Here is a 14,441-nt window from a genome sequence, read left to right as displayed (position 1 = left end):
TCCTTTGAGCGTTTGTAGATTCTCCATGATGACAATGCTGTCACTCGGAGGATTTGGGAGGCACAATGCTCCTTTGTTATCTCCTCCCCATGCTCGTCTCCATGAAATGGACATGCCTAAGTTGAGGCATGTTCCAAATTTCAACAGGTGCACGAACATTCCCGTCATAATGGCAATGGACAATTAATGTCTGTAGGCTCCAAAAGAGATTGACTGAAGAAGGAAGTTGGTTGTGCACCAGGCCTTGAGAATAAACAACAAGAAGCCTCAAATTATCCAACTCAAACATAATTCTATGGAAATCCTTATCTCTTCGATAGAAATTATCACCACTCGCTCTCAACGTCCATTCCATGGCATCAAAGTATTTCTCCTTTGAAGTGCTTCCCGTAGTAAATACATGGCGTTGGCTATACGTGCCTTGACGACAATGTTGCCCTACTGCATCATAAAATGTCTCCTTTTCAGCTTCTCTCAAGCAAAGATTTTCCAACAACTCATGGGTCTCCCATTCCCAGTAGCTACATCCATTTTGCCCCAAATTTTGTAATTCTTCATCGTATGCTCTCAATGTCCATTTCATGGCATGAAGGACTTTCTCCATTGAAGTGCATCTCGGAACAAATACACGTTTTTTGACATACGTGCCTTGAGGAAGACTATGTTGCCCTACCACATGATAAAACCTCTCCTTTTCAGCTTCTCTCAAGCAAAGATCTCTCAACAAATCATGCATTTTCAAGTACTTCATGTTTCCAGTTTTCCCAAACTCATGAACAAGAAGTAGATTTCTATCAACTAGTTCACTTAAGTACTCTTTTGCTAGTGTTTCCAAACTCTTGCCACTTACCGGTTTTAAAAATCCTTCAGAAACCCATAGCTTGATGACTTTCGACACATGAATTTTACTATCCTCCTTAAACATTCCCATATATAGAAAGCAAGGCTTAAGATACACTGGCAAATGGTTATAGCTCAATTTCAGTATTTTTAAGCAATGCTTGTCATTCTCCGAATTCACCAGTGAATTTAAGCTTCTCCTAACAGATTTCCAACATTCATTTGTTCGTTCAAGTTTTTCCAAAATACCTCCTATAACAACAATTGATAACGGAAGTCCTCTGCAACTCTTTACAATCTCCTTTCCAATTTTCTCCAATTCCAAAGGACAACTAATTCTACCCCCAAACACAATTTTGCAGAATATATTCCAACTACTTTCCTCATCCATAAATTTCATTTCAATGCCGTAACTGTTATCCGATGGAGACCACAAATTTGATAGCCTAGTTGTCACCATTATCCGACTACCATTACTATTATCGGGAAAATAGCGTTGTAGCTTCTCCCATGCCTCAATACTCCACATATCATCCAACACAACTAGATACCTTCTACATGTTAAACATTTATGAAGTGATACTCCTACTTCATCCTCTCTCATTTGACTCAACCTTTCCTTCCCTTCTTTATTGGCTTGAGATAGAATTTCACAAAGAAGTTCTTTTGTGTTATATTCTTGTGAAATTGTAACCCAAGCACAAATATCAAAATGATAACTATCAACAATTTTCTTATAAACATTTGTGGCCAGAGTAGTCTTTCCAATACCTCCCATTCCTACGATTGGGATGACTTGGCGACCGAGTCGTCCATAAATGAGCTTCTCCATGAGTTGAAGCATGACATCATCAAAGCCCAACATGATTGTGCTCTCCGGCCTAGATGGAGAAGAAGCCAAAGAATTGTTCGATGTTGAGGAAGCAGCAACTGATGTTGAGGCCGAGACCTGTCTCTGCAGCGGATCTACTGCAACGATCTCCATCACTTCTTTCTTGATCAAATCCATGTTCTCTATCACCTTCACCAGACTCTCATACAACTCTGCGGATGTTGAGGAGTCAACAGATTCTAAGACTTGTGTCTGTAGCCGATCTTTGACTGCATCGAGCTGCGTCACATCTTTCTTGAACATCAAATTCCCGTCATTTATCACCTTCAGCAAACTCGCACAGAAATCCGCAGAAACAACTTTTAGAATTTGATCCACGGTGTGAGACTCGATCACATCTTTAGCAGCATAAACTGTGTCTGCGATGCGCATCTCCAACTTATCTGCTTCATCGCTGCCAACAACCGGAGACTTATAACCTTCAAGAAATTCCTGCAAGAACGTAATGATTTCAGTGAGAGATTCAACTTGTTTTTTGTCCATAGAAATAGGCGGGAAAGGATGATGCTCGATCTCATGAATGATCTGCATAATAGAAACCAGAGCAGCATAAGCTGCCATCTCCTACTGATACACTCTTCTGTGAATATGGAAGAAGAACAGGGGAAAAGGGAAAGGAGAGTCAGGGATGAATTATTGCCACTAACTATTTGAGTATGGTTTAACAATGTTTGGTGTTGAAATGCTTAAACAATTAGCATTACAGTAATGTCTTTTGTTTGTGCACCTTTAATTTATTCATAACTTTTTTAAAGTTTGGACCATTTGTGAACTTTTCATTTAAGAATTTAAGAGAACATCAGACTTTTATTCGATAAATAAATGCATATTCACCGTTTATATAAATTTTATTGAGGCTAAAATTGTGGTTACGGAAATTCACTAATATAATGATTCATACAAGTTCCACATAATTAAGAATCTTCATAAACATACACATGATGCTTGGCTATGAGCAATGACATGGAAGACTTAAAACAATACAAAAAGACATCTAATTTATTATTGACAATCAAAAGTCAGTTTCTGCGTACAGTAACTTGAAAGTTGGGATTTGCCAGGCCATGTAGCTCTTCGTTCATCTCCCTGAGCCTAACCACAACTTTAAATGATAGTTCATCTCCTTGTAAATCCTCTTGTTCCTCTATCATTCTCCTTGCACTCTTCACCGCTGATGCGCTGCAATATTCCAAGGCCACGGATTTCAGTGTTGGAATTTCACCAAGTTCTGCAGGGATCTCATTCAAATCTGTCGAGCGAAGATGAAGGTGCTCAAGACTTGGGAAGTGAGAGCTTTCCATCGCCCAATATTCCAAATCGGAACAATGAGCAAGTGACAAAATTTTGAGACTCTGGAACTGGCCTTCAACTGTTTCCCATTTGTGTGTTCCAAACCTTCCATTGAACAACTTGAGCCTTTGAAGAAATGGTAATGTACTTAGCTTTTCCAATATCTCTTCCATTTTACCGTTACACATGTCAAGAGTTACCTTCTTAAGAGAGTGTGGAAAGGTAAGCTTACGGAAACAAAAATAACCCTTCCCCGGAATAAAGATCTTCAGAGTGCAGCTAAGAGATTCCAGCTTTTGCAAACGGTCGATGTTATCAAGAGACTCAATTACTCCATCTTGGTCAAAAATGAGTCCCAATTTCTTGATATTGGGGACTCTACGAACCATCATTTCATCACACTTGAAATTCTTTACTCCTTTGAGCGTTTGTAGATTCTCCATGATGACACTGCTGTCACTCGGAGGATTTGGGAGACACAAAGCTCCTCTATAATCTCCTCCCCAGCTAAAGCCATTGAAGTGAACATGCCTAAGTTGAGGCATGTTCCAAATTTCAACAGGTGCATGAACATCCATGTTATAATGTTGATAAACAACTAATGTGTGAAGGCTCCAAAAGAGATTAACTGAAGAAGGAAGTTGGTTGTGCATGTGCCCTTTAGAATAAATAACAAGAAGCCTCAAATTATCCAACTCAAAAATATTTCCAAGATAGAAATCATCACCACATGCTCTCAACGTCCATTCCATGGCATCAAGGTATCTCCCATTTGAAGTGCTTCCCAGAGTAACTACATGGTGTTGGCTACACATGCCCCGAGGACTATGTTGCCCTACTACATCATGAAACCTCTCCTTTTCAGCTTCTCTTAAGCAAAGATTTCTCAACAACTCATGGATTTCCCATCTCCAGTAGTTCCTTCCATTTTGCCCCAAATTAGGTAACTCTGCATCGTATGCTCTCAATGTCCATTTCATGGCATGAAGGACTTTCTCCATTGAAGTGCATCTCGGAACAAATACACGTTTTTTGATATACATGCCTTGAGTACTATGTTGCCCTACCACGTGATAAAACCTCTCCTTTTGAGCTTCTCTCATACAAACATCTCTAAGCAAATCATGGATTTTCAAGTATTTCATGTTTCCAGTTTTTCCAAACTTGTGAACAAGAATTAGATTTTTATTAACTAGTTCACTTAAGTACTCTTTCGCTAGTGTCTCCAAACTCTTGCCACTTATTGGTTTTAGAAATCCTTAAGAAACCCATAGCTTGATTAGTTTCGAGACTTGAATTTCACTATCCTCCTTGAATATTCCCATATATAGAAAGCAAGGCTTAAGATAAAGTGGCAAATGATTGTAGCTCAACTTCAGTATTTTCAAGCATTGCATGTCATTCTCCGAATTCACTATTGAATTTAAGCTTCTCCTAATAGATTTCCAACATTCATTTGTTCGTTCAAGTTTTTCCAAAACACCTCCAACCACAACAATTGATAACGGAAGTCCCCTACAACTCTTTACAATCTTCTTTCCAATTTTCTCCAATTCTAAAGGACAACTTCTACCCCCAAACACAATTTTGCAGAACATATTCCAGCTACTTTCCTCATCCAAAAATGTCATTTCAATGCCATAATTGTTATCCAAAGAAGACCACAAATTTGATATCCTAGTTGTTACCATTATACGACTACCATTGCTATGGTCGGGTAAATAGAGTTGTAGCTTCTCCCATACCTCAATACTCCACATGTCATCCAACACAATTAGATACCTCCTATATGATAAATGTTTGTGGAGTGCTAATCCTATTTCATCTTCGCTCATTGGACTCAACTGTTTCTTCCATTCTTTATTGGCTTGAGAGAGAATTTCACAAATAAGTTCTTTTGTGTGATATTGTTGAGAAATTGTAACCCAAGCACATACATCAAAATGATGAGTAATAAACGGTTTTGCATAAACATATCTGGAAAGAGTGGTCTTACCAATTCCTCCCATTCCAAAGATTGGGATGACATGACGACCAAGGCGTCCATCAGTAAGCTTATCCATGAGCTGAAGCATCACATCATCACATCCCACCATGATTGTGCTCTTCAGCCTAGATAGAGAAGATGCCAAAGAATTGTTCAATGTTGAGGAAGAAGCAGCAACTGATGTGGAGGCTGAGACTTGTCTCTGCATAAGATCTTTGACTGCAACGATCTCCATCACTTCTTTCTTGATCAAATCCATGTTCTCTATCACCTTCACCAGACTCTCATACAACTCTGCGGATGTTGAGGAGTCAACAGATTCTAAGACTTGTGTCTGTAGCCGATCTTTGACTGCATCGAGCTGCGTCACATCTTTCTTGATCATCAAATTCCTGCCATTTATCACCTTCAGCAAACTCGCACAGAAATCCGCAGAAACAACTTTTAGAATTTGATCCACGATGTGAGATTCGATCACATCTTTAGCAGCATAAACTGTATCTGCGATGCGCATCTCCAACGGATCTGCTTCATCGCCATCAGCAAAGGGAGACTTATAACCTTCAAGAAATTCCTGCAAGAACGTAATGATTTCAGTGAGAGATTCAACTTGTTTTTTGTCCATAGAAATAGGCGGGAAAGGATGATGCTCGATCTCATGAATGATCTGCATAATAGAAACCAGAGCAGCATAAGCCGCCATCTCCTACTGATACACTCTTCTGTGAATATGGAAGAAGAACAGGGGAAAAGGGAAAGGAGAGTCAGGGATGAATTATTGCCACTAACTATTTGAGTATGGTTTAACAATGTTTGGTGTTGAAATGCTTAAACAATTAGCATTACAGTAACATCTTTTGTTTTTGCACCTTAAATTTATTCATACCTTTTTTAAAGTTTGGACCATTTGTGAACTTTTCATTTAAGAAAAATAATAACTACTCTATGGAAAGATTCACTATGATATTGACATTTCCTGGGAGCATCCTTGATCTTTGAATACATAACCCTGAATTCTTATTGAGTAACAGATATTAATTTGTGAGTTATGTATAAAAAAATATAAAAATAAACTGTTTTACAACTATATGGTCTGGCTTGCATAAGCATGAATGGTTTTGCTGTTTGCAGTGTACTTCCGGAAGATGAGTGGTTCAACGAAGTCTGTCAAGACGCGATAGAGAAGCTGAGTGGTCAACCGAAGAACGTCAACGGTGAGTGATCTCAACAGTTCAACTGCTTCAGTTTCAGCACAATCCATCTCATCCATAAGATCTCATGGAAGTTCCTGAGCCAAAATTGTTACACAATCTGTACATTAGACTGCACATGCGCGGTTTGTGTTAGGTAAATTCCTTTGTAGTATTTGCTTGCTCCATTTTTTTGTTTTCTCTTTTAATGGTTTAAAACAATAGATTTGTAGTCATACATTCGATTTCATGGAAGGCTAGAAATATTCGTTATGTTTCTCACAGGGGGAGCATTTTGAGTGTGTTAGATGTACAACCTCATTCTTTTGTGCCTTGTTTTTACTTCATTCGTGGTTATGGAAATTCACAAAAGTAGAAGATTTTAAATGAATACAACATAATTAAGAGTTTCCATAACAAAATCTAAATCTGAATGTTTTCATAATTTGGTGTGTGGGAATTATTAGGAGATCACACGATCACACTGAAGAAGCCATCTATCTAAACAATGGCCATAACCGGCATTTTAGTCCCGATCTAGGATTGTGTAACTCAAGATGTATCCCTACTGCTGTATCAGGAAAACTTATACAACACTAGACATCCAAACTGATATTGACAATGAAAAGGGATCTGAGTCAGAAGTTGAGTACTCAGTAGCTAGCTAGTAACTTGAAAATTCGGATTTGCCAAGCTATGAAGCTCTTCGTTCCTTCTCCAGAGTTTAACTGTAACTTTAAAGGATAGATGTTCTTCTCCTTGCAATTCCTCTTGTTCCTCTACCATTCTCTTTGCACTCTTCACCGCTGATTCGCTGCACTCATACAACACCACAGATTTTAGTGTCGGAATCTCACCAAGTTCTGCAGGGATCTCCTTCAATTCTGCCAAAGAAGAAAGATGAAGGTGCTCGAGACAAGGGAAGTGGGAGGAACTCTCCGTCCTCCAGCATTCCAAACGATAACACCATGCAAGTGACAAATATTTGAGACTGGGGAATTGGCCATCAACTGTTTCCCATTTTCCTGTTGTGAAATCTCCGTAAGACAACTTGAGCTTTTGAAGAAGGGGCAATGTACTTACCTTTTCCATTACGTCTTCCATTCTACCACATAAGGTTCCAAGAGTTAGACTCTTAAGAGAGTGTGGAAAGGTAATATTCCGCGAAAAATACCGCCAGTTGAAGTGCTCACAGCTAAGAGATTCAAGCTTTTGCAGACAGTGAATGTTATGGATGGAAGCATCCACATCATCAAGAGACCCAATTAGTCCCAGCTTCCTGATATTTGGAATTCTACGTACCATCGTCTCATCACACTTGAAATTCCTAACTCCTTTGAGGGTTTGTAAATTCTCCATGATGACAATGCTGTCACTCGGAGGATCTGGGAGATGCAATGCTCCTCTACCATGATATCCGTCTAGAACTGAGATATAAACATGCCTAAGTTGAGACATGTTCCAAATTTCTACTGGTGCATTGTTCTCTTTTCCACAATGAGAAACAATGAATGTCTGTATACTCCAGAGAAGATTGATTGAAGAAGAAAGTTGGCGGTAAACAAGATAATGAATATCTAGAAGCCGCAAATTTAACATTTTTGCAGGGGAATATTTGTCTTCTACAAAGTGAGATGCTTTCAATATCCTCAATAATTTTAAATGAGGCAACGGTTGAACTCTTCCATGATCACTTTTATAGGAACGGGCATATGGTACAGATTTCCTGACGTCAACTACTTTCTCCTTTGAAGTGCTTTGTAAAATAACTACACGGCGTTGGCTACACATGCCTTGAGTACTATGTTGCCCTACTACATGATAAAACCTCTCCTTTTCAGCTTCTTTTAAGCAAAGGTCTCTCAACAAATCATGCATTTTTAAGTACTTCATGTTTCCAGTTTTACCAAACTCGTGAACAAGAACTAGATTTCTGTCAACTAGTTCATCCAAGTATTCTTTTGCAACTCTTTCCAAACTCTTGCCCCTTATTGGTTTTAGAAATCCTTCCGAAACCCATAGTTTGATGACTCTTGATACTTGAATTTTACTATCCGCCTCATATGTTCCCATATATAAAAAGCATGACTTGAGATAAACGGGCAAATGGTAGTAGCTCAATTTTAGTATTTTTAAGCAATGTCTATCATTCTCTAAATTCACTAGTGAATTAATGCTTCTTCTAATAGATTCCCAACATTCTTTTGTTGGTTCTAGTTTTTTCAAAAGACCTCCTGTTACAATAATTGATAATGGAAGTCATTTGCAACTCTTTACAATTTTCTTTCCAATTTCTTTCAACTCCAAAGGACAACTTTTCCCCCAAAGCATAATTTTTGAAAACACACTCCAGCTACTTTCTTCATCCAAAAATTTCATTTGTATACCATAATTGTTATTCAACTTAGATCCCAAATTTGATAGCCTAGTTGTCACCATTATCCGACTACTATGACCATCATCAGGAAAATAGAGTTGCATATCCTCCCATGCATTAATACTCCACATATCATCCAACACAATTAGATACCTTCTACATGATAAACATTTGTGTAATGCTACTCCTATTTCATCTTCTTCGCTCATTTGACTCAAATCTTGTTTATTGGCTTGGGATAAAATTTGATGAAGAAGTTCTTCTATGTTATATTGTTGAGAAATGGTAACCCAAGCACATATATCAAAATGATGACTAATAAATGAATGTTCATAAACATTTATGGCAAGTGTGGTCTTACCAATTCCTCCCATTCCTATAATTGGGATGACTTGGCGATCAAGTTCACTGTTGGTGAGCTTATCCATGAGCTGAAGCATGATGTCATCAAAGCCCACCATAGTGGAGCTGTTCAGATCCGTGAGAGAAGATGTCGAAGAATTGTTACTCAACATTTTCAAAGATGTTGAGCATGCCGAGACTTGTCTGTGCGGCTGATCTTTGGCTTCAACAATCTCGACAAGCATCACTTCCTTCTTGATTAAATCCAAGTCTTCTATCACACTCTCCATACTGTTGTACAAGTCTGCAGATGTTGAGGAGACTTGTATCTGATCTTTGAATGCAACGATCTCCATGACTTCTTTCTTGATCAAATCTATGTCTCCTATCATCTTCATCAGACTCTCATACAAGTCTGGTGCTGCTCATATACGATATTTAACTATCTTCATCACTTTTTGATTGATCAAATCCATGTCTTCTATCACCTTCACCAGTCTTTCATACAAGTCTGTAGATGTTGAGGAACCAATGAACTGCAGCACTTCTTTCTCGATCAAATCCATGTGTTTGGTCAGCTTATCCAAACCCGTATACAAGTCTGCAGATTTTTTGGAACCAACGATCTCCACCAGTTCTTCCTTGATAAGATCCATGTCTTTTATCACATTCATCCAAGTCTCGTACAAGTCCACTGCAGAGGAAGCAGGGCAAATTTGATCAACAATATGAGACTCAATGACATCTTCAGCAGCAAAAACTGCATCAGAGATGCGAATCTCCAACGGATCTGCTTCGTCTCCATCAGCAAAAGGAGACTTATAACCTTCAAGAAATTCCTGCAAAAACACAACAATTTCAGTCAGAGTTTCAACTTGCTTTCTGTCCATAGAAATTGGAGGGGAAGGATGATTCTCGATCTGATCCAAAATCTGCATAAGAGAAACCAGAGATGCATAAGCCGCCATTGATATAATCTTTTTTTTTCGAGAGAAATTGGATAGGAATGATGGCGTTGGATATTATCTATAATCGAGAGAAAGTTTCTATGATCGAATGATGTTGGACAAGAATTTGATGGGATCACAATTTTTTTTCTACACAATGTCAACTCTAAACTCTACCTAGTTAGTTAAACTATCTCAAAAAAATTAAACCAATAATATGGTCATTGCCATATCTGCTGATGAAAGTCTTGAATAAATGAAATAGATGAGTAGGTGATTGACGTTGATTTTTGTGTATTAATACAGGCATCCAATAATAAACAATGATTAATGATGCTCAAATTGGTTGTTGTTGATCATGTAGTAGGCATTCTTTTTTAAATTCCGAGCAGTTTCAATACAGCTGTAAGATATTTTAGATCCATAATATATTGATGACAATGCACATTTATGTTCAGGTCAAGACATGCCAAATTTTACTACAACTCCATTTACCAAATCTCGGACGCGCATTACATGTTTGGTGCCATGTCTACAACTTGACCTCAAAGTTATGTTAAGGCGAGAGATTCAACCTGTTTTCCGTCCACAGAAATTGAAGGGATCGAAAGGATGATGCTTGATCTGATGGATGATCTGCATAATAGAAACCAGAGCAGCAGAAAGTGCGGACGAACTAAAATGATAAAATGCATTGTTAAACAGAGTTCGGGAAGAGTAGTGCCTAGTGATGCACACTAATCTCATGCAAGAGTAATGATAAAGCAATCACTGCATTTTCGTCAACTGGCATGGATCCGTAGAAACAATAATAAATTAGCAGTCTTCCATTGCAGACAACCCATCATCAACAACATGGAAAACACAAACAACACAACATGTGACATCTTAAGTACTATTATTGACGATCAAAAACAAGTATTTTCGAGTCTAGTAACTTGAAAGATGGGCTTTGCCGACCTCCGCAGGTCTCCTGCCTTATCATCCTTTTCCCAAATGGAACTGCAACTTTAAAGCATACATCTTCTCCTTGTGATGCCTCCTGTTTCTCCACCATTCTCTTCGCACTCCTCACCGCTGATTTGCTGCAGTATTCCAATGCCACATATTTCAGGCTCGGAATTTCACCAAGTTCTGCAGGGATCTCCTTCAAATCTTCCAAATAACAAAGACGAAGCTGCTTGAGACACGGGAAGTGGGAGCTCTCCATCGTCCACCATTCCAGTTGACGAAGAGACTCGGGAACTGGCTTTCAACTGTTTCCCATTTTCCTGTTGCGAAGTCTCCATGAGACAACTTGAGCTTTTCAAGAAAATACATACAACACAAGATATCCAAACCATTATTGACAATGATATGGGATCTCATCAGTAGTCAGTGGTTAGCTAATAACTCGAAAGTTGGGACTTGCCAAGCTACGCAGCTCTTCGTTCTTCTCCCTTAGCATAACCACAACTTTGAATGAGAGTTCATCTCCTTGTAAATCCTCTTGTTCCTCTATCATTCTCTTTGCACTCTTCACCGCAGATGTCGGAACAAGGCCACGGATTTCAGTGTCGGAACTTCACCAAGTTCTGCAGGGATCTCATTCAAATCTGTCGAGCGAAGATGAAGGTGCTCAAGACTTGGAAAGTGAGATCTTTCCATCATCCAACATTCCAAACCGGAACAACGAACAAGTGACAAAATTTTGAGACTCTGGAATTGGCCTTCAACTGTTTCCCATTTGTGTGTTCCAAACCTTCCCCGGAACAACTTGAGCCTCTGAAGAAGGGGTAGTGTACTTAGCTTTTCAAATATCTCTTCCATTGTACCATCATACATGTCAAGAGTTAGCTTCTTAAGAGAGTGTGGAAAGGTAAGCTTACGGAAATAAAAATAACCCTCCCTAGGAAAAAAGAAATTCAGTGTGCAGCTAAGAGATTCCAGCTTTTGCAGACGGTCGATGTTATCAAGAGACTCGATTACTCCATCCGTGTCATAAATGAGTCCCAATTTCTTGATATTGGGGACTCTACGAACCATCATTGCATCACACTTGAAATTCTTTACTCCTTTGAGCGTTTGTAGATTCTCCATAATGACAATGCTGTCACTCGGAGGATTTGGGAGGCACAATGCTCCTTTGTTATCTCCTCCCCAGCTATAGCCATTGAAATGGACATGCCTAAGTTGAGGCATGTTCCAAATTTCAACAGGTGCACCAACATCCTCTTTAAAACATTGATCTACAATTAATGTTTGTAGGCTCCAAAAGAGATGGATAGAAGAAGGAAGTTGGTTAAATTGGCCTTTAGAATAAACAACAAAAAGCCTCAAATTATCCAACTTAAACCCATTTCTATGGGAATCCTTATCTCTTCGATAGAAATTATCACCACTCGCTCTCAACGTCCATTCCATGGCATCAAAGTATTTCTCCTTTGAAGTGCTTCCCGTAGTAAATACATGGCGTTGGCTATACGTGCCTTGACGACAATGTTGCCCTACTGCATCATAAAATGTCTCTTTTTCATCTTCTCTCAAGCAAAGATTTTCCAACAACTCATGGGTCTCCCATTCCCAGTAGCTACATCCATTTTGCCCCAAATTTTGTAATTCTTCATCGTATGCTCTCAATGTCCATTTCATGGCATGAAGGACTTTCTCCATTGAAGTGCATCTCGGATCAAATACACGTTTTTCGACACACGTGCCTTGAGTACTATGTTTCCCTACCACATGATAAAACCTCTCCTTTTGACCTTCTCTCAAGCAAAGATCTCTAAACAAATCATGTATTTTCAAGTACTTCACGTTTCCAGTTTTCCCAAACTCATGAACAAGAAGTAGATTTCTATCAACTAGTTCACTTAAGTACTCTTTTCCTATGGTTTCCAAACTCTTGCCACTTACTGATTTTAAAAATCCTTCAGAAACCCATAGCTTGATGACTTTCGACACATGAATTTTACTATCCTCCTTAAACATTCCCATATATAGAAAGCAAGGCTTAAGATACACTGGCAAATGGTTATAGCTCAATTTCAGTATTTTTAAGCAATGCTTGTCATTCTCCGAATTCACCAGTGAATTTAAGCTTCTCCTAACAGATTTCCAACATTCATTTGTTCGTTCAACTTTTTCCAAAATACCTCCCATCACAACAATTGATAACGGAAGTCCTCTGCAACTCTTTACAATCTCCTTTCCAATTTTCTCCAATTCCAAAGGACAATTAATTCTACCCCCGAACACAATTTCGCAAAACATATTCCAGCTTATTTCCTCATCCAAAAGTTTCATTTCAATGCCGTAACTGTTATCCGATGGCGACCACAAGTTTGATAGCCTAGTTGTCACCATTATCCGACTACCATTACTATTATCGGGAAAATAGCGTTGTAGCTTCTCCCATGCCTCAATACTCCACATATCATCCAACACAATTAAATACCTTCTATATGATAAACATTTGTGGAGTGCTAGATCCTATTTCATCTTCTTTCATTTGACTCAACCTTTCCTTCCCTTCTTTATCAACTTGAGATAGAATTTCACAAAAAAGTTCCTTTGTTTTATATTATTGTGAAATTGTAACCGAAGCATAAATATCAAAATGACCACTATCAACTGTTTTTTCATAAACATTTGTGGCAAGAGTAGTCTTACCAATTCCTCCCATTCCCACGATTGGGATGACTTGGCGACCGAGTCGTCCATACATGAGCTTCTCCATGAGTTGAAGCATGACATCATCAAAGCACAACATGATTGTGCTCTTCAGCCCTGATGGAGAAGAAGCCAAAGAACTATTCGACGTCGAGGAAGCAGCAACTGATATCGAGGCTGAGACTCGTCTCTGCAGCGGATCTTTCACCGCAACCATCCCCATCACTTCTTTCTTGATCAAATCCATGTTCTCTATCACCTTCACCAGACTCTCATACAACTCTGCGGATGTTGAGGAGTCAACAGATTCTAAGACTTGTGTCTGTAGCCGATCTTTGACTGCATCGAGCTGCGTCACATCTTTCTTGAACATCAAATTCCCGTCATTTATCACCTTCAGCAAACTCGCACAGAAATCCGCAGAAACAACTTTTAGAATTTGATCCACGATGTGAGATTCGATCACATCTTTAGCAGCATAAACTGTATCTGCGATGCGCATCTCCAAGGGATCAGCTTCATCACCATCAGCAAAGGGAGACTTATAACCTTCAAGAAATTCCTGCAAGAACATAATAATTTCAGTGAGAGATTCAACTTGTTTTTTGTCCATAGAAATAGGCGGGAAAGGATGATGCTCGATCTCATGAATGATCTGCATAATAGAAGCCAGAGCAGCATAAGCCGCCATCTCCTTACTGATCCAACTCTTTTGTGAAGATGGATGAAAAGAAGAAGAACAGGGGAAAAGAGAAAGATACTAGTCAGGGATGAATTATTGCCACTAACTATTTGAGTATGGTTTAACAATGTTTGGTTTTGAAATGCTTAAACAATTAGCATTACAGTAACATCTTTTGTTTTTGCACCTTAAATTTATTCTTACCTTATTTAAAGTTTGGACAGGTGTTAACTTTTCATTTAA

At 38.8% G+C, this 14,441-nt stretch overlaps 5 protein-coding genes across 5 annotated transcripts; all 5 read right to left on the bottom strand.

Annotated features, from left to right (window-relative positions):
- Nucleotides 1-76: 76 nt before the first annotated feature.
- Nucleotides 77-2,293, bottom strand: LOC125207040 (putative late blight resistance protein homolog R1A-10). The gene has a single exon (XM_048106248.1). The coding sequence runs from the start codon at nt 2,291-2,293 to the stop codon at nt 77-79; it is 2,217 nt and encodes a 738-aa protein (XP_047962205.1).
- A 458-nt stretch (nt 2,294-2,751) lies between these two features.
- Nucleotides 2,752-4,167, bottom strand: LOC125207039 (late blight resistance protein R1-A-like). Its single transcript, XM_048106247.1, has one exon. The coding sequence runs from the start codon at nt 4,165-4,167 to the stop codon at nt 2,752-2,754; it is 1,416 nt and encodes a 471-aa protein (XP_047962204.1).
- Nucleotides 4,168-4,281: 114 nt separating this feature from the next.
- On the bottom strand, nt 4,282-5,712 carry LOC125207038 (late blight resistance protein R1-A-like). Its single transcript, XM_048106246.1, has one exon. It carries the CDS (start codon nt 5,710-5,712, stop codon nt 4,282-4,284), a length of 1,431 nt encoding a protein of 476 aa, XP_047962203.1.
- A 1,147-nt stretch (nt 5,713-6,859) lies between these two features.
- LOC125207037 (putative late blight resistance protein homolog R1A-3) lies at nt 6,860-8,272 on the bottom strand. The gene has a single exon (XM_048106245.1). The coding sequence runs from the start codon at nt 8,270-8,272 to the stop codon at nt 6,860-6,862; it is 1,413 nt and encodes a 470-aa protein (XP_047962202.1).
- Nucleotides 8,273-11,383: 3,111 nt separating this feature from the next.
- On the bottom strand, nt 11,384-13,279 carry LOC125207036 (putative late blight resistance protein homolog R1A-10). The gene has a single exon (XM_048106244.1). The coding sequence runs from the start codon at nt 13,277-13,279 to the stop codon at nt 11,384-11,386; it is 1,896 nt and encodes a 631-aa protein (XP_047962201.1).
- Nucleotides 13,280-14,441: the final 1,162 nt, after the last annotated feature.

Source organism: Salvia hispanica, chromosome 2, assembly GCF_023119035.1.
Source record: "Salvia hispanica cultivar TCC Black 2014 chromosome 2, UniMelb_Shisp_WGS_1.0, whole genome shotgun sequence".
Lineage (NCBI taxonomy): Eukaryota > Viridiplantae > Streptophyta > Magnoliopsida > Lamiales > Lamiaceae > Salvia > Salvia hispanica.
The sequence above is the reverse complement of the archived record's forward strand: the minus strand, read 5'-3'. Positions and strand labels throughout refer to the sequence as shown.

Coding starts and splice junctions, on each gene's coding strand:
- LOC125207038 (XM_048106246.1), bottom strand. CDS start 5,712: ATGGCGGCTTATGCTGCTCTGGTTTCTATTATGCAGATCATTCATGAG.
- LOC125207040 (XM_048106248.1), bottom strand. CDS start 2,293: ATGGCAGCTTATGCTGCTCTGGTTTCTATTATGCAGATCATTCATGAG.
- LOC125207037 (XM_048106245.1), bottom strand. CDS start 8,272: ATGGGAACATATGAGGCGGATAGTAAAATTCAAGTATCAAGAGTCATC.
- LOC125207036 (XM_048106244.1), bottom strand. CDS start 13,279: ATGTGGAGTATTGAGGCATGGGAGAAGCTACAACGCTATTTTCCCGAT.
- LOC125207039 (XM_048106247.1), bottom strand. CDS start 4,167: ATGAAATACTTGAAAATCCATGATTTGCTTAGAGATGTTTGTATGAGA.